General features: G+C 43.4%; 1 protein-coding gene across 2 annotated transcripts in view; it reads left to right on the top strand.

Moving 5' to 3' along the window:
• Positions 1 to 1,361: 1,361 nt before the first annotated feature.
• The window catches only part of KIF26B (kinesin family member 26B), a 276,066-nt gene continuing 255,761 nt past the window's right edge, over positions 1,362 to 21,666 (top strand). The window contains exons 1-2 of one of the 2 annotated variants that reach the window (XM_064414702.1): positions 1,362 to 2,233; positions 2,458 to 2,859. In XM_064414702.1, coding sequence (XP_064270772.1) covers positions 2,171 to 2,233; positions 2,458 to 2,859 — 465 coding nt within the window. In that variant the 5' untranslated portion in view covers positions 1,362 to 2,170. The remainder of the gene's footprint in view (positions 2,234 to 2,457; positions 2,860 to 21,666) is intronic. The other variant, XM_064414701.1, reaches the window with a different exon arrangement.

The following is a 21,666-nucleotide window of genomic DNA, read 5'->3' on the forward strand; positions in this document are numbered from 1 at the left end:
GCTCCTGCCGCCGGGGCCGGGCAGCAGCGCGGTCACTCAGCCCTCCTCGCCTGCCGCGGGACGGCGCCCGCCCCCCGCCCGGCCGCCGTGCGCCTCTGCCCCGCCACCGCTGCCGCCCCGGACTGGGTCTGTGCGGGGAGCGCGGCCGCGGGGCCGGCAGAGCTCGGCATCCCGCTCCCGCCCGGAGCGTGCGGCTCGGGAGGGACCAGCGCCCAGCGCCCGGGACCACGGTGCCCGGCAGCGGACGTGGTTAGGCAGGCAGAGCTGGCGGCTGGGGAATTCAAGGTCTGCCGAAAAGCGAAGGAGATCTGCCAGCTCGGCACCAGGACTGAGGCCGGAGAAGGAGCAGTTCTGCACCGCAGTGTGAGCGCTGCCCCCTGCGAGCAGCGCGGGGCCGGGGCAGGCTGCGCAGCTCCGCCGCTGTGGGCTCGCACGGCGTTTCCCTGCCTTACCTTATCATCCCTCTCACGTCTGCCTACGGAACAAACCACGGGATCTCCGCATGCGGATTTATGTGAAACACATTCACATGCAACAGCAGCTGGGGTGCACCTCCTTTGTTTGCCCGTTCGTTCCGCTGTTTGGGGTCACCTATGTAAATGCACAAGGTACTACCGATGCAGCCTGGGTATCTTGCATGGCATCACTTGTGTCAGTTTTAGATTAAAGCTTTCCTAAACACATCAGGAATGGCTGTTCCTCTCTCAGAGTGACAACATAGTGAAGTGAAAACACAGCAGAGCATTTTACACATCTTTACTACTGGCAGAGTATCTGTAAAGACATGCAAGCGCTGGGAGATTCCTTGCTCAGCGATTCAGCAGGCTGGTTCTGTTTCCTCATGGCTGTTGTGGCCCAGGTACACTAGGGATGCTGGAAGGATGCGTTTATATGGAAGTAACAATAGGAGGTTGGAAAGGTGGATGCAAGTCCCCTGTGTGTTCTGCCCTCTCAGTTGCATCAACCTATCCATGTTATGATCCTATCAGGGGATCTGGCATTTAGCTCTTTATTGCCTCCATTTCTGAGAAAATTACCAACTCGTTTTGAGGGGGAAGATTTATTAGAGATGATTTTTCTATCTACAGGATTTGAAATAAAAAGAATATGTAACAGATACACATGATCAGCAAATGGAAATCATAATTAGAAAGGAAAGATTTACAGGGACACAAGTCTGTAGAATTTCATTGTTAAGAGATCAATTTATTATGCCCTTGACTGCAAGTTAAATTAATACACGTAAAATTGCAACATGGAAAAGAGATGCCAGTGACAGTCATAAATACAGCTTGCTTTTCTTTGCTAGTTATATAGGGAGGATTGGGAACACTTGTGAAATCACGTTCATTAAAGCCTGAATAGAGGCAACTAACCAATAACTGCGGTGGAAGCAACAAGGTTCTCCCCCCTCCTCGCACCCACCCGCCCTTCCCAAGAACGGGGGGAAATCACAGACGTCAATCAAGAAATACTGCAAAATAAGATGGACCCTCCCGGCAGCCGAGGCATCGCGCAGAGCAGCGGTGAGGCTCTGGCAGTGTGCTGGCAGCCGCCAGCCCTGCAGCTCCGCCGCTGACCGGGGAGCGCACGGGGCTCCGCAGCCCGGCTCTTTCCTTCCCTCCCTTCCAAAACTGTCAGGCACAAATGGGCAGGAGGATATTGGCTGCAAGGGGCGCGGAGGCTCCTCCCAGAGCCTGGATCCCGATATTTTTGGAGGATTTCTTCTAACTCAGTTACAAACCTTGGGGAAGGGAACAAGTTGCCGCTGTAGCGGAGGCAGAACGCGCCTCTGCTTGGGAGAGCGCGGCTCTCGCTCCTTCTTTCGCCTTCCCAAGACTACCTTGGATGCTTCACCTCACTTGCGGATGAGAGCTGTGCTGCCTGTTGGGGGGGACCGCTCCTGATTTGGATGTTGCTGTTTTTGTGAAAGCAAGGGTTGTAAGGGAATGAAAGGGGAGACAATGAAGAAAAACCGACCGGGAGAGAGCCCCAGCCCAAAGCGTTTTCCCGAGAACTGACGGGTGTTTTGGGGCTGAGCGATCCCGTCGGAGGCGGCGGAGGGAGCGAGCCTGCCCGCTCCGCGGGGGACTTCCCGGGACCGGCTATTCCCTTCGGATGCGGACTAGGAAACCTGCAGGAAATTCTCCCGCCGCCCTGCGAAGCCACCATGAATTCAGTGGCTGGAAATAAGGAGAGGATTGCGGTCACGGCGCGGAGCAGAAAATATGGGGTAAGTTGTCGGCGCCGGGGCGGCTCGGAGCGGTGGTGGCCACCGTGCCGGGGCTCCTGCGCCTCCCTCCCGGCGGCTGCCCGCGATCGTCCCCGGCCCCGCGCAACTTCCGCGGTGCGGGGCGGGCGCGGCGCGGGGACCCCGCGGGCGCGGAGCGTCCGAGCGAAACTTGCCGGCGCCGCCGGGCCCCCCTGCCTGACCCGCTGCTCCTTCTCCCGCTCCAGGTGACCGAGCCCTGCTCCCCCACCAAGCCCGCCGCCCCCTTCTCCCCCGAGAGCTGGTACCGGAAGGCGTACGAGGAGTCCCGGGCGGGCGGCCGCCCGGCGCCGGAGGGAGCTGGCTCTGCCCTGGGCTCCTCCGGCACCCCGTCCCCGGGCTCCGGCACCTCTTCGCCCGGCTCCTTCACCGGCTCGCCGGGACCCGCCTCGCCCGGCATCGGCACCAGCTCCCCCGGCTCCCTGGGCGGCTCGCCGGGCTTCGGCACCGGCTCGCCGGGCTCCGGCAGCGGCGGCGGCTCCTCGCCGGGCTCGGACCGCGGCGTCTGGTGCGAGCACTGCAACGCCCGCCTGGCGGAGCTGAAGAGGCAGGCGCTGAAGCTCCTCATCCCCGGGCCCGTCTGCAGCAAGGTGAGCGCGGGGCCGGGGAGGCGGGGGGTGCCTGTGCCCCGAGCGGCCCCAGCAGCCGCCGGGGCTCTCGGCCACCTGGGCTCCCCTCTGCCGGTGTCACCGCCGAGCGCTTTGCGGTTTATTTGTGTTCTCCCCCTTCCTGGTCTGTTCCCTTTTCCTTCCTCTCCTTCATGTGGAGCAGCGTGCCTCTGTCTCTGGAGGGCTGCCTGTCTTCAGGGGCGTCTGTGACAGTCCTTCCAGCGCGCTTCTTTTCTCCCGTCTTTCATTGTATTGACAGTGATTCTGTGCTATTTCCTGAGCGTGATTTTTTTTTTTTTTTGTGGTGAGGGTAAGTAAAGGTGGGAATATTATATCGGAGTCACTGGTCCCTTGCCCTTTTGCTACCTTTGATTCCTACAGGATGGATTTACAAATCGTCCTTAGCATTGGCAGCCAACTTAGTCGTCAGGTGTATACGAATGGTCTGATGCCAGTGGTTTCTACTTCCATTGAGGGAGAAACCCTTCTGTAGCTCCGGATCCACAGGAGGCATTGAAATGCTGTGTGAGCCCAAAGGTCACTCAGTGAGGCTGTGGCAGACCATGGCATTGAACCCAGCTCTCCCAGGCAGGTATCTTTAGCAGAAGGATAACTTGGTGATGCTTCTCTTATAGAGAAGTGCCAGATTTTTGTTTTTTTTCCCAATAAGACTTGAAAATACTTGGAGCTGCTGGACTCTGAATGTTGGGTTGAATAATCCTGTGCTGAAAGAGGATGTAAGCATTGCTGACATTTGGTCTCACTCTTTAAGGGCTGACTCATCCTGAATACAGCTGGAAACCTGCTTGCTGCCTCTCTTGGGGTATTGGGTACCTCCAAAGGCATACTCTGAAATTCCTCGGTTTTGGTTTTTTTGGCATAGGGTTTTTTTCCCCCTTTTTGTTGTGCATGTAAGATTAAGGCTAACAGCCCTAAACGAGTGACCAGCAGCCCTTGGCTGACCTCATGCTACTAAAATAGTAAGCATTGGGCTCCTCCATAGCAACCCTGTGAGCGTTGCATTGTGAATGGGTCTGCAGCTCCTGGAATGTAGTACAATGCAATTTTGTTTGCCTTGTTGGGTCCAGGTACTATCAAATGATAATATTTACTCTTCCACTTCAAAGAGTTTTCATTAGTGGTTACAATAAAGAGGTATCATGGAAAAGAGCCGACTGCTGGGAGAGGGTCCCTGGTATTGCTGTTGTGTTGTACTCTCCATGATTTATTTATGTGCTCTTTGGGAGGGAGTTGGTGCTCTTGTGAACAAAAGACTCGAGGGCTGGTTGTTACCTTGTCTCAAGAGCTGACTTAACTGAATTATTCATGAACAGGGAAAGGTGGATCCACCAGAATTAATAGTAAATTTAACCATTAATATATGGTTGATTCACTTTAAAGTGGCCCTGTACCCAAATCTTGTCAAATTTCAGGCTGTTAGATTTGACAGTAATTACCAGCTGTGAGTATAGGTGGGAAATTACTGATACAGATATGGGAGCCATCAGAATAACTGAGATTAGGGCTGGAGGGGAGGATGAAACCAACATCAAGGCATGGTGTTAAATAGAAATTGACTCATTTTAGTCCATAAATGTTTGCAAGGGTTCCTTTACTACAATAGTAATTGACATTGCCCATCCTAGCCTTCCTGAGAGGTTACGCTTGTGTTTCTCCTGCTATTTGCTCTGCTGTTCACTTAGTTTAGCTGATGGTGTTGTACAGACCAGTCTTGATTTGTATCAGTAGCCTTTTAGCCTCCTTACCTATGTTCTCTTTTCCTTCTTACACCTCCTTTCCAAACCTTCCACTTCTGTAGGAGTGCTGCTGACAGAAATGCTGTCCAGTCTGTGCATTTAGGAGCAAGGGAGGAGGCACAAGTAAGGTGGTCTCCATGGAATTGGGTGACCCTCTGCCCTATTTGCTGTGCTTAATAGTACTTGCAGGCTCAATCTCCTTGAGGTACTCTTGTTGTGAGCACCTCACCTCCTTTCTGTGGTGGGTGCTGCTGGCTGTGACTGTTTGCAGAAGCATCTCTTGCCTTCATTCTTTTTGGCCTGTGACTGCCAAGAACTTTCCAGGCTTGTGATTTTTGTCTTCAGCAGAGTGAGGCTCTGGGCTGGATGATATGGGACACAAATCATAGCTGGTGCCACTGACTTCTTGGATTGGGTGTACTGTGGTGGTCTTAAGTTTTTTTTTCCTGGTGTGATGAGGTAGCCTTATCAGTGTCTGCTTTGAGGAAAGCAAGGTGCTGGTATGGGCTCTGCTAGTTCAGTCAGGGCCTGTGAGCTGCCTCTGTGTGTGCCATAGTGACACTCTGAGAGTCCCTTCTCAGGGTGAGAGGTACAGGGTTTCTCAAAAATGTGAAAACCTGTTTGTCTGGAAAACTGGCTTTGGTTTGGATTGAGACTGAAGTCTAACCACACTGTGTTAATGTAGCTGGCATTTTCTCAGGGTCCTGTGAGGTCTGCTCTTAATTGCTGCTATGGAAATAGGGTTTTTTTGAGTGGGGAATGGATCCTGCCCCTTGAATTAAGTGGAAGAAGGAGCAGATCATATTCCTGATTTTGAGTATTCCCTCAGAACCTGCAAAGCATCCTACAACTCAAGACTCTGGTGCCCATAGGGCACAGCTAATTGGTGATATTCCTTTATTAGGACTATTAAATGAAGCATTTAAAATGTCTGTCATCTTTTAGTCAGCCAGGTCTGAGATATTTTCTGTTGTTGCTGTTGAAGCCAGCCTAGTATTCTGGGATTATGAGTACTATGGTATTATAAGTACAGTCTGTAGCACTTGTTTCCCATTTATGCTGTATTTAGAAATGCTCATCATCTGGGATAGTGTGTGCTGCCCAACAAGCAGAATATGAGAGTATCTGTGTTTTAATGTGTGTATAGTAGCAGATAATGGAGTCTGCAGTAACCTAGCCACATGTGAACCCACACTGATATTTCTGACAGTGTACAGTCGTGTAAAGGTTTGTATATATCTGTCAAGTGTAATAGTATGCTTAATTGCTTCATAAACATAGCAGGCTTTATGCATGAAGCTATGTACTGAAGCTTGTCATTTGATTGAGAAAAAGCCACACTTAAGCTAGAGCAAACTGCTTCTGACTAGGCCATTGTTAGTGTTGAGGTGTTGAGCTTTCCATTCTAAATAGAAACATTCTCTCCTAATGCATCAACAGGATGGAAACTTCATGTTTGGTTGGATTTTTTTTTGTGAGGCACAAAGGTGAAGAATATATAATTGTAGTTATATTTATTTATTTTAGCCATTTAAAATGCCAGATTCCCTGCCAACAGCAAAAAGAATAGTGCTAAAAGCTTATTGTTTCTTTTTCCTCCTCTTGTGGTACAGATGTGACTTAATGATGTTCAGCAATTACGTGCATAGAAGGGGTTATATTTTATGTGAATTAAATCTTATTGTAACCCCCAAGCAAAGCAGGCCTGTGGGAAATGACTAGCACAGGTGGTTGATATAGTTGCACACTGCAGTTTGTGACTGAGGGCATCTTGGAGCTTTTGATGCCTGTTGTTTGTGGGGTTTATGTTGCATGATGATAAAGATTATCTCAAAGTACTAATAGAGGTTTATTTTTTATGCTAAGCTTTTTCCTAGGCGTTATTTTTAGGAGAGCATCAGAACAGTTCTAGTATAGGAATTTATGGCATCATACTCCCAAATTTATCAAAATTTCTGTGAAATCAGTTTGCTTTGAATTCAAGCCTGGATATCACCTGTCTTCAATGACCACCTCACAGGCATCTAGCAATTGAAGGGTTGCTATATTGATGTGTAACAAATTATATTGTGTGCCAATAATCCATGGAATGCTAATAAGAATGCTCACAAGCTGACAGTTATACATTTCTTAGTATGTGGTTCCAAAAATCCTGAACACAGCCTTTAAACTGAGCTAATTTGAGTGTGCAGACATGAATTGCTGCCTGGGCATACTGTGATTGGGTCAGGAAGTAAGGGTCTACTATAAATGGTGAGGATGGATAGCACTGATGTTGTTAGGTGGTTGGGTAAATTCTGAGCACAGTCTTTTCCATCCCTCTGAGTGCAAGAGGGAAGGAAAGAACTGGCATTCAGGGTACAGTTTTGTTTTAGGGTTTTTTTGCCTGTAAACTGGCACTAGCCAATTTTTTTGCTTACGTATTGTTGAATTAGTCTTCTCATTCAGTGGTCAAAGACTTGACTTGTAATTATTAATAATGAAGAAAACCCTGAAGCTGATATAATGAAAATAGGTTTCTTTTAGCTGGTAGCTACTTTAGAAACATTCCCAGTAGAGACAGGACAGTAATAAACCCTTCCTCAAAGCTTAGCAAGTGGCAGAATAATGGAATTTCATTTCCATCCAGACCTTTAATTTGTGAACAAGCACGGCCAGTCTGTATAGTGACTTAATTCACTGTGCAAAAAAATCTCAGGCACCTAATCATTTCATCCCAACTCATTGTAATGCAGATAGGATTATTGCATTAGAAATGTGATTTTAAATAGCCTGAGGCAGTAATTTGTCAGCATTTGGGGGGATTAACTCCATTAAAGTTTAGGCAACAACAACCGTTCTTTTGTGTTGCATCACAGGTCACAATACCAAACATTTAGCATAACTCATCTGTGAATCTTCTTACAATTGTATGCTTCCTGGCAAGTTGGGAAGCCGAGCTATTTCACTTGCACTGGAATTACAGCTGCTTGCAGAGGTCTAGAGGAGGCAAACAGATATGCCTTTGCTGCTGATGAATTAATGTAAGCCCTTTTCTAGGAGCAGCTGGAAATCTTGCTGCTGCAATCCGCAGTGTCAACATGTGAAATAATATAACCATTTCTTTTGAGCTTGCAAATGTCTTTGAGGTAAGGGTGAAGATGCTGTGTGGTAAAGACTGCTCTTTAGGAAGCTGTCAAAGCCATTAGCTCTGCAGCTTTCTCTATGGGATGAAAAAGGCTTGTCATTACTAAGTGCATTGGAAATTAGAAACCGGCCTATGGTTATATTTCATGAACTGAAACTATAGTGTTTCCTATCAGAAAAGAAAACACTTTTAGACCACAGATAGAGCTCTTGAGGGTGAAGAGGGAAGTATTGATGAAGTAAATCTCTAGGGAGGAGACACTTTTTTTTCCTTGTACAAAGACTTGGCTGTGCATCTGCAAACATTGTGTTCAGAAATGCTGAGTGTTTAATTGGCCTCTTCATGCTGGGTGATGAAATGTCTTCAAGGTGTTTTATGCATGCCATGAATGCTGCACCAATGTCCAAAATCACCTTGTATCTTCAGATAAGTCTTACATTTCCTTAGAAGCAAATGTTATGCCATCCACAGAAATCTTGTATAATAAATGTAGGGCTTTGGTGTATAGTTTTGGAAGGGGAAAAGGAACAAGGATTGTCTATCTGAGTTCCCCAGACAGTGTTTGAAAATATGTCACACATTACCAGTGTGGGCCATGGGCATGTAATGGGAGTCACGCCGGCATCAGCAGATTATTAGAACATTGCAGGGCTGAAAGACACGGTGGTTCTGCCACATCAGCAGCACATAGCCTTTGACATCATGTAATTGGGGTGCTTCCAAGCACTGAACCTGCAGCACCACAATAAACTTGACTGTCATGCTCTGCATAGTGATGTAGTCAGAACTGCAGCATTTTGTGACATGAGGTTCGTGTGTCAAAAGCACAAGAGATGTAAGGTAGCAATTTAACTTAGGACATCTTACTAGTGTCATCTATGGCTTGAGAGGCATTGATGTTGTTAGAATGGAGGAAAACAGGCATACACCTTCCCCTCCTGACATTGAATAAATCATCCCTAGCCCACAGTATCTGTTGTTGAAGCTGCAATTCAAGAAGTATCCCAATTGCAGAAAAGCAGATTGTTTATCAGGGTGTTGTTACAAATTATAGCTTGCTTAATTCAAATTAAACACACAAAGCAGTATCTTAAGAGCAGGAAGTTTAGAAGAACCCAATGACCTGTTGCCCCTTTTTTATTTTCAATGTTATCTTCCTACGTTAAACCAGGTTTGTTTTTGTTCTGTTTTCTTTTTTCATTATTATGAGCATAGTGAAGCTGCTAAGAATTGTTTGTGTCTGGCTTTGAAACTTGAAATATATAATCAGACTTGGTACAGCTCAGACTTTTTTGGTACAGGTATCATATTTTGTATCATCTACAACCAGGATACAAGTCTGCTAATGCTTCTTTTCCCTCCACTCTCCTGCTCAGAAAATTTTACAGTATAGCTTAATAATATTTTGATGAGAAAGTGTTTGAAGTTTCTATAAGTAAAATTAGATCAACACAAGACACTTCATAGAGTGGGGGAGAATTGACTGAACTGTTTTAAGCTTGTCATGAAGGCTGAAACACTCTGCAAGACACACTGGAATCTGAAAATTCTTTCCCTAGTATAGCATGACTTTTTCTTCAGTCTGGATCTGAACCTTGTCAGTCTAGTGACTTGCATGAAATTGACCTTAGTGAGAGCATTTGGACTTCAGGAAAATCAGTGGGATTTAATTTAGGCCACAGCTCTGTGTATGATATGGCTCTAACCAGGGAATACTTGTGTGCCTTCAAAGCAGCAGGCATGCTGCTCTGGCAGAGCAGGTCTAAGACATCCTGGCCCCTTGTGGGCTTCCCATGTGCCTTCCCTTTGTCCTCTCCATATGAAGGTCATAAGTTAGCATCACTGCAGGTCTCCTGTGTGAATACACAGTGATTGCTCCCTGCCTTAGCTCTTATAAAAATGATAGATAGTTCAAACACATTCAATAATGCTTCTTTCTAAACTCAGATCCTTTTGATCAGGGAGCGACTAGATGTGCTATTACAACAGCAGATGCAAGGAGCCAGTGATCTCTGAGAAAGCTACTGATGAGAGCAGCACAATGCATCCAACCATAGCCTCCATTGTAATGGGAGTACAGAATACAGGGATTACTTTACAAAAGAGACAGTAAAAGAAAATATGGTACCAGCTATACAAAAGAATCAGTCTTAAGGAATTGGTGTGTTCAATTGCAGCTTGAATTTATTGCTATGGTGTCAGAATTGAATTTATTTTATTTAAAATAATGCAGCATAGTAAGGCTGTTAAAAACTACTTACTGTTTCAGCATTGGTATACTTCTAAAAAATTATTTTTGTCTTCAACCGTGTTTGTTTTTATTGTCTGTCATGGTTTAACCCCAGGCAGTCACTTGCTGTCTCCCACACCAGCAGGACTAGGGAGAGAATGGGAAGGGTAAGAGCTGGAGAACTTGTGGATTGAGGTAAAGAGAGTTTAATAGGGAAAGCAAAAGCCATGCACACAAGCAAACAGAACAAGGAATTAATTCACCACTTCCTGTGGGCAGCCATCTCCTGGGGAGCAGGGCCTCATCACACCTAAGGGTGACTGGGGAAGACAAACACCATCACTCCACTTGTCTTCAGCACAAAATGCTGTCCAAAACACAGCCCCAGATCAGCTACTGGGAAGAAAATTAACTCTACCTCAGCTGAAATCAGCACATTATCATTAGGATCTTCTGTTCAATCTGTATTATTAAATCACTTATGTATGTGGTTGATCTTGAATTTTTTTATATAAGATATTTTCTGGGAGAAAGGAGAAAATACTTAATTCTGAAGAAACTTCAGACTGGTTTCCTCTTCTCGGCTTTCATCTGAAACTCTATTTGGTAGTAGTGTTTGTGGATTTAAAAATAATAAATGGCCAGGGAAATTTTGTTCAGGAGACCTGAGGAAACCAATGATGTATTAAGCTGGATTTGGTTTGTAATTCACCGTGAAAACAAAAGCCTTTCCTCAGAAGGAATTGGACACTTCTAGATAAAACATTTGTTAATATGAAATTTTTGTATTGTGTATTTTAAGTTGTTACACCTCCCTATTAAACAATGAAGGGCTGAGTCTTCTCACTTTGTTGCCCTCCAAATAAGAGAACTTAACTTACAGGCCACATGGTATCAGCTTTGTTAGTGTCTGTCAATGATCTTATTCAATAGATTTGGTGATTCAGGAAAAAAGTGTCAAATGTCTTTGAAAAATTACTTTATTCTAGTAAAAAGTATTCCAAGCCCAATTTAGTGTGCATCTAGAAAACACTTCAAATGTCTTGCTGGTGGTATATGTGTAAGGAACTGTGTATGCTGAATGTAGGATATCTGTACCCAGTGCAAGATGACTGATGTAAAACATCTGTCTAACTCTAGGAAAGCTAGCTTCCTTTTCTGCAGGAAAATTTTAAATTGGGAATACAGTCTGTGTTTTGGCTTCCAAATTACCTTCAAGTGGAACTTGCTTGATATGTATTTGTTCCTTGCAAATGTGTTTTGACCTGTGGATTTCCTATGATCTATTAACAGCAAGCCTCTACTCTATTTCCCTATGCTCCCTAAATCATATATAGTTTGACATGATCATTTACTTGCACCTGAGTATTCACAACAGTTTCTCTATTCCATGGATTTGCACTGGAACGAAATTCTACTCACATGAATGTTTGGGGAAAAGCAAATGAAAGGAGACTTTGATATCTACCACAGTAAATATTTTCTTTTCCTGAAGAAAAAGTAAAATTTCAGTGGTTTGGGAGTTTCAACTTTGTTCAGAACTGTCTGAGGAGACCTGCCTCAGGATGGAGTTAATTTTCCCCAAGTTGTGCATGTTTCATTCCCTCTTTCTCTACCACCCTCAAAAAACTGACTGAAGATGAATGAGGATTCAGGAATACAAACCCTCAGCTTCTGTGGGCCTCTGAGTTTTTCTAGTGGGAATTTCCTATTCCTTTTATCTCAGGTGTACTTGAAGATATGAGAGAGAGAGTCCTGCAGTGCTGAAGAAGGTGGTTGCTTGGAGCTCATTGTTAAAAGCAGGGCAGAACTGGCCTCAGCATGTTTCTGTCCTGGCTCCCAGGACAAAACTCCCATCTCACCAAAGCCAGACTTTATTATGCTGAAGTTATTCAGGAGAGCAGACTTCTTCCTGCTAACTGATTGTCTGGATGATTACATGCTACTATTTCAGTTGGAAAGTTTTATTTTTCTGTGCCTCTTGGCTACATGAACCTCTGACCTGTTAAGTGCCAAATGCTGAAAGAATTACCGGTTTACTCCATCCACCTGATGGACTCCAGCAGAAAGCCTGGTGGGCAATAAGGCAGCCTTGGCTTTAAGCAGGTGCTGAACAGTGAGAATAGAAGTCATTACTCTTAATTTCTCTATTAGTTTCACTGCTCATCTAATAGTGATGGGCAAAGAAAAACATTAATATCCTATCCAGCAGCCAAATGCACCGAAGTGGGAGTGTGACTCGTGTGTTTTCCTCTTTCCTAATGGTTTCATTAAAATTTAACAAGTCCTCTAAATCACGTTAGTATTCCCAGGGTTAATATGCTGAGATTGCTGGCAGCATTCCCACAGGAAGAGTTAACAGTGGCTGAGGCTGTGTGGCTGGCATTTGCTGCTCAGAGGGAGGTGTTGGGACTGGGGAAGCCCTGGCACCAGAAAGGCACAGTCAAGTCTTTGGTGATGGGGGCATTTCCAATACACAAACAATACACAAAAATTCTTTGCTATTTACCTCTCCCTTCCACTCTCTCCTTGCTTTTCTCTCCTCATTAGCCCTAAAGCTGTCAGTTCATCTCATCTGCTGTTGGATTTCTAATGGAAATTCTTGACAATAAGCCTGCATATGTGTGAACCTAGCAGGAAGGCTGTATGATTTAAGAGACTGTTAGACCATAGATGGCTTTTATTGGAGGTCGAGGAGGCTAACCAAGTGGGAGATGCAATTAAAATGGTATTTGTTAGAAAGGAAGAGCTAGCTGTCTGGGCAGACTGAACATGGGGAAATGATGGGTAGCTGGAAGGCCATTAATGATGGCTTTGTAAGCAGCTCTGCAGCATGGGTGGTAAGCCTAAACCCAGAGCTAAACTTTTAGTATGCCTAATAAGACTTTTTTTTTTTTTTCCCCTCTGCGTCAAATCCATTTCTGAATAATGGATTTGACAAAAATTCTCTGGATTTTGGGTTAGATTTAGAGGTGGGTGAAAGAAATTATGGTGGGTAAGAGAAGAAACTGGCCTTCTCCATCACCTTGAAAACAAAGGTCTGCAAAATTTTAGAGTTGATCTTTGTAAAGTCATGGATTTCAGTGTTCTGTCAAAGAGGCTGTTTGGTGAGGAATAAGAGATGCGGCAGGCAACTCATAAATTATCATTTGGGATCTGCTTCTTGTAAGCTCTTGACAAGGGCTTAATTGTTACAGATATTTGATCACATCTCTCCTGTTCCCCCCATCAATGTTGAACTGTTCAATGTTTGGCTTCACAATAATTGTTAACAATTTTCCAAGTTGCAGGGAGTGGGATAGGCACTAAAGGTAGGTTGCCCAATATATTTTTGTCTCCTATGAGACATGAGCAGCTGTGAGTATAGAAAGGGTCCAAGGAGAAATAGGAGAGGACCACTACAAGGTGTGGAGATGGAAGTGAAGTGGGGAATGAAGTTGGTCCAGACAGCAAAGCAACAGTGCTTGCATGGGACAGGTGGCATGCTGGGAAAGCAAGGAGAAATGGGTGAAAACCCTGCGTTCTGTAAAAGCCTGAGCTCACTTTAAAAGCTTTCAGAAATTATGCATATGGAGGTTGTATTCTGCTCTTCCTTTAAAAAGCTATCACTAAAATTTATTGTCTCTCAGTTTTTCTCTCTTTCTTAAAACAGAATCTAGCAAGCAGCAAGAAGAGTAGAAAGCATTAACTCAAGGTTGTCTTTGGTTTAATGCACTGTATTATTTTTCGTTCTGAAAGTTATTTTTTATCCAAAAGCTAAGGTGCTTTGTGTATCCTGTGATTTAAAGATGTGGCTGGCTTTTCTTTCTTATATCTAATTTATTTGTTTCTCTTTTTACCAGTCACAAAGACATCTATGTTCCATAATGTCAATTTGAGATTTGGTATGAAATAGGAATTCAGTTCATTGCACTAGCAATTTTACCCAGCACAACAAATAAATGATGTATGTTTTAGTGCATCAGTAATAGGAATGAATTCAATCTCGCTTTCCCTTTCCGTTTGCCTGTCTCTGAAGGGAAAAAGTGTTTGATTTCCAGAGTTATTTGAATTCTTATAGTGTTAAGCTTACTAATTATATAGTATTGTTGTACTGGACATGATATTAAGTAGCAGTACTTGTTAATACTTTAAAAGCAGAATAGAATAGACTTAAGGTGTGAGAAGGCAGCTGAAGGTGAGGGGGGGTATACATGAAGGCTGCAGGCATTGGCACTGATGGCTCTAAATGAAGCACTTTAGAGATTGAAGTGCTTTAAATTGCCATCCTTCTTTGTCAGTCCTAGTTACTTGGTTCTTCCTAGCCTGGTCTGCTACTGTCTTGCCTGTTTAATATTCCACTTAAGTATAACAAGAGATGAAACATCCAAGATGCCTGTATCCTCCAGGAGTCAGCACTACTGATGGGAATACTTGTGTTAGCTGTTTATAAGCAATGAGCTAAACAGGGCTATAAAGAGGAGAGGGAGCAGGAGGGAAAGTGTTGTGACTTCTCTTAATTTGCTGTTCTTTTTATCAGCAAAGGAAATAAATTTCGTAGCTTTCCTACTCCAAACCTGTATGCTCTGGGTAATACAAATTGTTTCAATAAGCACATACTGCTAAGGCCTAGATAAGGGTTATTTCTGTGCCTGAAATATCAAGGACTAGAGTGTGCTATGTGGAAAGCTGGTGTGGAGTCAGGCTGCTGAGGAAGCTGTGTGTAGCAATGCGCATGGGTGACACTGATAAATGGCTCCTCTAAGCAGGCATCTGCAGCAAATTGTCACATTGAGACTTCCCAGCATACCCTAGACCTCTGCATGAATGAAATCTCTGTTGTGCCATTATTTACCCACCTCCATATGAAATGAGAGGATAGGATTCATTGCTTCAGTGCAGCTTTTATAAGAGTTTGCTCTCTTTATGTATGTATGTGTGTATATATATTTTTTTCCTGCACCTCCTGCAGAAATGGCTGCAGAACTCCTGGTGTTCTCTCACTGTGATTAGACATACAGCTTTCTGAAATGGGATAAAATGGCTTTCGGGGTAAAGGATGTGTCTTTTACACCTAAAAACCTAAAATGAAATGTGTTTTATTTATTCTGGTTTTAGACTAGACACATGTATAATTAAAGGTAAATAATAAACATGGTTTGGTTTTTGTTGATTTATTTTGTTTGTGGCTGTTTTAGTAGAGGTTGCGGTGGCTGGAAAAGGGCAAAGCTTGGATTGTTTTTCTTTTTTGAAGAGTCATAATTACTGTCTTCTAAAAGGCAGTGAGATAGTTTTCAAGTCTATTTTGCACTGAAGGAAAGCCTCATCTTTTCCTTGTTTCCAGTTATCACTGGACATCACTGATTCATGACAAGAATGATGCCTTTCTTCAATACACTTGTTTTTTTTATTTTTTCTGCCTTTGAGGTAGTTTTCTAGGATAACTTATCATTGAAACTCTGGTCATTTAAGCCTTGATGGAAAGGTCTCTTGAGATCAGGGTAGAATTTCTGGCCAACCTAGAAAAAAAATAGGCAATTTTTTGTAGTTAGCATATATTCCCAGTACATAAAGATCCTGATAAATTCCCCACTCTTAATTCCAGCTAATACATCAAGCTTCAGTGCTGTAAGCTGCTGTGAATTTACCTGCAAGGATGTGAAATGATACCCTCTGGTGCAGCAGCAGACAGGTAACACTGTGTCAGGCCGGAAGGACTTAGCACTTACACAAAACTTAGCTACTGGAATACACTAACAAGCACCTTAGCTGAAGTTTGCCTTCACAGTGATGTGCATAAATCTGACAGGGAGTTTGGGTGCAGCTGAGGTGAGGATGGATGTCCTGTCCCACCACCCTGCTGTGGTGTTGATGGCTGCCTCCTGCTATCTTCTCCACCCTGCTGCTGCAGCTCTCTTTAAATTGTTGCTTCATTTTTGGAGCCCTTAGCTTCTTGCTGTCTTAGCCTTTGCCCTCGGGCTATTTCTGTATGTCTTGCTGGCTTTCAGTAAAAATGTTGAGTATTTGCTGGTGATGTGGAATGGGACTTTGCCCATTTAATTTTCCATAGGTAAAGACTTTTTTTAATCATTTGGTGGAAGAGGACAGATGTTCTTAGAGGTAGTTAGGCAGTTTGTAACATTGAGATGCTCACAGAAGTCACAGGATTTCACACAACTGCAAATATTCACACCAATTACCAAAGCACGTACATACATCTCATCTGAGTGAAATGTTTGTTTCTTCTGTTTTTACAGCTGAGAAGAGTTAGAGCAATGTGGTGAATTTAGGAGTTGCATGAAACAGTGTCCAGGTTTCTTACCCGCTTTTGGTGTTGACTAATAGACTTTTCCCTTTTTTACTAATGTTGGTCATCCCATTCTCCATCAGTTCTATGCTGATGAGGTATTTGCTTTTCTGACTGTGTATGGAGAGGGAGAAGGGACTTGTGGTTTGCATTTCAAAGCTGTCAGCCTTAAAGGAATTGGAATATGGCAGTTGAATATATGGTAACTAATTGCCCAGGTACAACAAAAATTTATTTGGAAAGACCTTGACTTCTGATTCTTTGTCTGGTACCGGAAATTGGCTGCTAGTTTAACAACGACAACAAAATTGCTAATGGGGTTTGGTGTGTTTTATGTGATTCTTTTTCAAGAGTGTGTTTGTTAATTCTCTTTCTTCCTACCTTGGACAGTTCATGTCTCAGAATAATTTAATTGTCCTTGGCTGTTTGCTAGTGTGAATGGCATGCTTTTAGGCATTCTGTATTCATGTAGTATTTGTTAATGTTTTGTATTCTGTCTGCCTCTCTGCCTTCCAGAGATCAAATGGATGATGCAAGACTTGACAGCATATAAATGCTATTAAACTGCATGTGAAAGAAAAGGAGGCCTTTGTAATTTAATTAGTTAGAACATTAATTGGAATAGATCCTTCAGTGTTTCTCTTTTCAGTGGAGAAGTAAATGTTTGTGAAAGTGTTTTTCTACTTTTTGTAAAGTTTGTCATGGGAACACGTCTAGAATTTACAATTAACAGTTTGTATTGGCTTACATATCTCAAATGTGTTCCAGCTCTGTTTTCTTTTTCTAGACATTCTTTTATACTGTCATTATTCACAAGTTTTAAACTGTAAAAGTATTAGTTTTCAGATTTTAATTATTTGTGTTTGTTGAGGATTGTATTGTATTAACTGTTGTCGTCATGATACTTGATAGGCAAAAAAAGGGGCATCTACACATTTTTTGTTTCCATCCTTTCTGATCCGAACATAAGCATTTTATGAGGTATTTATTAGATGCTGTTAGTAACCCCCATGAGCCTTGGGTTGGGACCCTGAGGACAGCAGGCAAAAAGCACACTCTGAGATACTGTTGCCTGCAGTTTTGCCAGGTGACTGGGAAAACAGGTTAATGCTTTATTGCAATGCTATGAAGTGATCTCACTGTCGTTCTGACAAAGTTTCATCTCTCAGAAAAAAAAAAAAACCTATGCTAAGAACAAGAAATAAAAATATTTTCTGTCATGGGTAAATTGTTTAATGCCTTCTTTCCTGCTGGCTGTTAACAGTAACTTCTTAGGGTAATACTGAAGTTTATAATTCATGATTAAAGAGAGTTGGAATGTATGTTGCTGCCCTAACAGCCTTCACTTTGGTAGGTATTTTGCACAAGTTCTCTAGAGTTCCTCAAAATTGTCTTCATGTATTTCTTGTGGTGCCTACCAGAGTCTGCTATGTGTTGCCAAGTTTCGTAAAAACGTTGCACATCCCTTTAGGCAGCAGAGGGGCTTTTAAGGGGCTTCTGACAGTGGCTGCCTTGAATGCAGAGGAATGATTCCCCAAAGCCAGCCCCAGTGTTGCTGGACAGCTGGTCAGCAGCTCTGTGCTTGCTTTGCTCGGCCTTTCAAGTCTGTCCTGCAGCTCTTGCTCATGGGTGCCAGCCAAGTGGCTGTGCTGCTGAGCTGGGTGTCAGTGCTGCAGTGTCCCCTGAGGGAGGTGTTTGGGGACACCGTGCTCAGTGTGGGCAGTGCTGCATGTGCTGCCTCTTTGTCTGTGGAATGGCTTGTTAGGCTGCCTTTAATTTGAACCATCTGTGGCAACCTGCGTGCTCTGTTATAATACTGTTTTTATGTCAGCCCTCCAGTGGCATGCTGTGAGAGAGCTGGAGACCAGCATGGGAATTAGGGTAGAAAATCCACAGGAAACATATTGCAGGGCACCTACAATTAAGTGGAAAATAATTGTGCTCATTGTTAACTGTACAACCCGCACCAGACCCCATCAGTGTTTCTGTTCTGTCAGCTGTAGTGACTCTGAAATGGCAGGGTGTACAACAAAGCTGAAATGCATCTGTAGTTGTTCCAGTGTTTGTTGAAGTCCACCCTTCTCTTGGGTGAAGCAGTATTGGACTTTGGTGTTTCCCTTTATCATTCATCCATTCAGGCAGTCTGAGACTTGTTACAGCACCCAAACATAGAGTTGCTAATTGCCTTACAGCTTTGTCCTTTGTTTACATAGTGGTGTTTCTCTTCCTGTAACCAGGAAACATCCTGTGTACCTCTTGCCTTTAAAAAATTTCTATGCTTTTTTAACCTCTCTACCCCACTTTCTTTCTGTTCCCTTTTGATAATTTTATTTTCCCTAACTAATGGCTCACCTGGACAGGATTGCTGCTGGCTCTGTGATTATAGCAATTAACTCTAACCCTAAGGAAATGGCTTGTTGTGTTGCCTGGCAGCCAGGGTCTGCAGGAGCTGGTAAAAAAGAACAGATCACACTTCACTTTACTTTCATTTTAATCTCGTTATTGATTTTCCAAGGAAAGCAGCTTACCGTGAAGGATCTTGTCCGTTTTCAGGTTGGCTGAGTTATTCCAAAATCTGTTGACTTGACTAGTTTTTCAGAGTTGCTATGAATTTCTTTCAACTTATAGCAAACCACAGGGTTTGGCTGTTCTGCAAACAGGGCTTCTTAACGGTGCTACCGAAATTGAAGACTACAGCTGGAAACAGTCATAACAGTATTTTCTTCTGCATGTTAGACTTGATTCTGCAGTGGTGTTTAGCAAAGCTTTAGTGTTGTCTTTCACTTGGTGGTATAAAATAATGAAAATCCAGTTTTAAGTGAAGTTAGGGCCTTGGGAATACGGTGTTGTCTTTAGCAAGCTTGCTTACACATGAGTAACTAACACCAGATGTGTAAGCAGGAGCTTTGAATGTTGGAATTGAGCAGTGTGTGTGTAGGTATCTGAAAGCAGGCCTCACTCTGTGCACCAGGTGTTATCAAAGAGCACCTCTCAACTAACATCAGAGGCAATAATGTGAACAAGCTGTCTGAACTGGGGTGGCATGGCACAATTAAATCTTTGTAGGGCTAACCTCAGCCTGCTGAATTGGCTGCATGAGAGGTAGATCTGCCTACAAACACAGGGCTAATAAACCTACAACTTGTTTTTGTACCTCCATAGCCCCCATAATCGTTCTTTTGCCCAGATGGAAAATTCAAACCAAGCTCACAGTTACTTAGCCTAGCCTCCACTTCAAAGCAGGGTAGACTTCAGTGTTAAATCAGCTTGTTCTGGGGCTCATGCAGTGAGATGATGAGCATCTACAAGGCCAGATATTGTACAGTCTCTTTTTGCCCTTGCTTTTGCAATCCTGTGCACATTGTTGCCCTGTCTCATGCCAGCATTTACTTTTCTCATCTCTTGGTGAATTTGTTAGGGAGCTAATGTGGCAAAATCATAACCTTCCCCTAACTCATGGTACTGGCAAAAAGGGAGATCAATGTATTAAATGTTGCTCAATAAATCAGACCTTGTTTCATCTATGATCTCTTTCAGTCAGAGGTATTTTTGTTTTTTAGAGCCAAATTTACACCCAGCTGACTGATCAAGATATGAACTGCTCATCTTGCATCACTATACACAAGCACTATGATTCTACTTATAGCCACGGGCAAGCAATTTTTTTTTCCTTTTCCCTCACCATATATGAGTGCATGATGAAAAAACATGCTTGTAACCAGATAGGGGAAAAAGCCAGCCTTTTCACAAACTGCAGTCTTAGTTATTACACTTGTTAGCATTCCTCATGGTGTTTTGTTGGGTTAGTATTTTTTTAAGGTGATAGAAAGACAAATTTAAATGAAAATGCCTACCCTTAGAGTTAGTGTGAAGGCAGTGAATTTGTATGGAAAATTAGATGGACAAGTAGATGGACAAGTGCAGTATTGACAGTAGCAGTTTAAATGTAGTGTTTTGTGCTCTACTGATGTGTGGTTGTGGGTGACCACTTGCAGTGATGAATAGTGGATTATATATCATCTAATCAAAGAAAGTATAAAAGAAGGAAAAAGGTGCTTGAAATCCATAAATGGATTTTACAGACACATCTGAGTTCCCCATGCACATGCTGAAAAGATGGAATTTAACCCTGCTGAGACCAAAGTGTTTGTGCCAGGCTGTACTGGTGTCTGTCTCCTTACCAGGCAGTCCAGCACAGCAAGCTTCTTTTCTGCAGCTGTACAACATGGAGATCTGCATGTTGTACATGTCTTTACCTTGATCTGCTTTTCCTGTGGCTAAACAGCCACAGGTGCCTGCCTTTGGGTGGGAGTGTGACAACCGGTACATGGGGCTTGTCCAGTTTCTCTGTTTCTGGTCAGCACAGGCAGTGAGCCATTAAGCTCCTCTAGGGCACATCCCTTAGCTGTTCAGGGCTTCAGCCTGTGCTGTTGGTTGTCTTTCTCTTAATTCAGCTGTGGTGGAAAAAAGAACGAAATGCAAGTCCCTTGGCTGTCACTGCCAATCACACTTTATGTTTAATATAATACAAGGGTGCTTCTCCCTGTTAGAGGTATTCTTTAAGTTGGAGGAATCCTAGGAATAGAGTAAACATTGATTGAATTCCTTTTCACTTCCCTTTTGTTAAGATTTCTGTCCTATACACCCAGTAACTGTCTCAGCTTCCTCTCTTTTTAAAATTAAGAAAAATATATAGCTATTTTGAAAACTTACAAAAAGACCCAAAGTTTCTTTGAGTAACCCTCTTGGTAAAAATAAAACCATACCTCTAATGGTCAAATTTTAAAGAGATAATGGGACTAACCTCATACCTGGCTGCCAGACGCTGAGCAAGTATCCTCTTAACTTCAAATGGTTCTGAACTTGGTCTGCCCTGGTCTGTTTCAAGGCACAAATACCAACGCTCACTTACTGCAATGGTCTCTTGGGCCAAAAGAGTAACTAAGGAGTGGCAAGGTAGAAATGAGCCCTGACAATGGCTTTCCCTCTCTGAGTGGGTGTTGGTTCTCCCACCACTGCAGGAGCACACATGTAAAGGAATATGGATGCTAGGTACCCATTTTTTTATCTGGGCAGATCCTCTAGGTTGCCTGGGTTTGCTGGCCAAATTGAGTGGTGGTGTTTTGATTCCACAAGTTGCCTTGGTGAGCATGTGTGATGCAGAAAGAAATGGCCAGAGAAGAAGGAGAAGAATCCATCCCAAGTTTTAATTCATTGCTGTCAGTTTCTAATGTCTTTTGAGCTGCCTCCTTGTAGCAATGGAAATCATATTTAATAGGAACCTTTCCATGTTCAGACAGTTTAATTATTCAAAATGCATTAAGACTTTTTAAATATCGGGACAACTTCTAGTAATAAATACATTAGTTCCGTTTTCAAAGTGCACCCA

The sequence above is a fragment of the Passer domesticus genome, chromosome 3, assembly GCF_036417665.1.
Source record: "Passer domesticus isolate bPasDom1 chromosome 3, bPasDom1.hap1, whole genome shotgun sequence".
NCBI classification, from domain to species: domain Eukaryota; kingdom Metazoa; phylum Chordata; class Aves; order Passeriformes; family Passeridae; genus Passer; species Passer domesticus.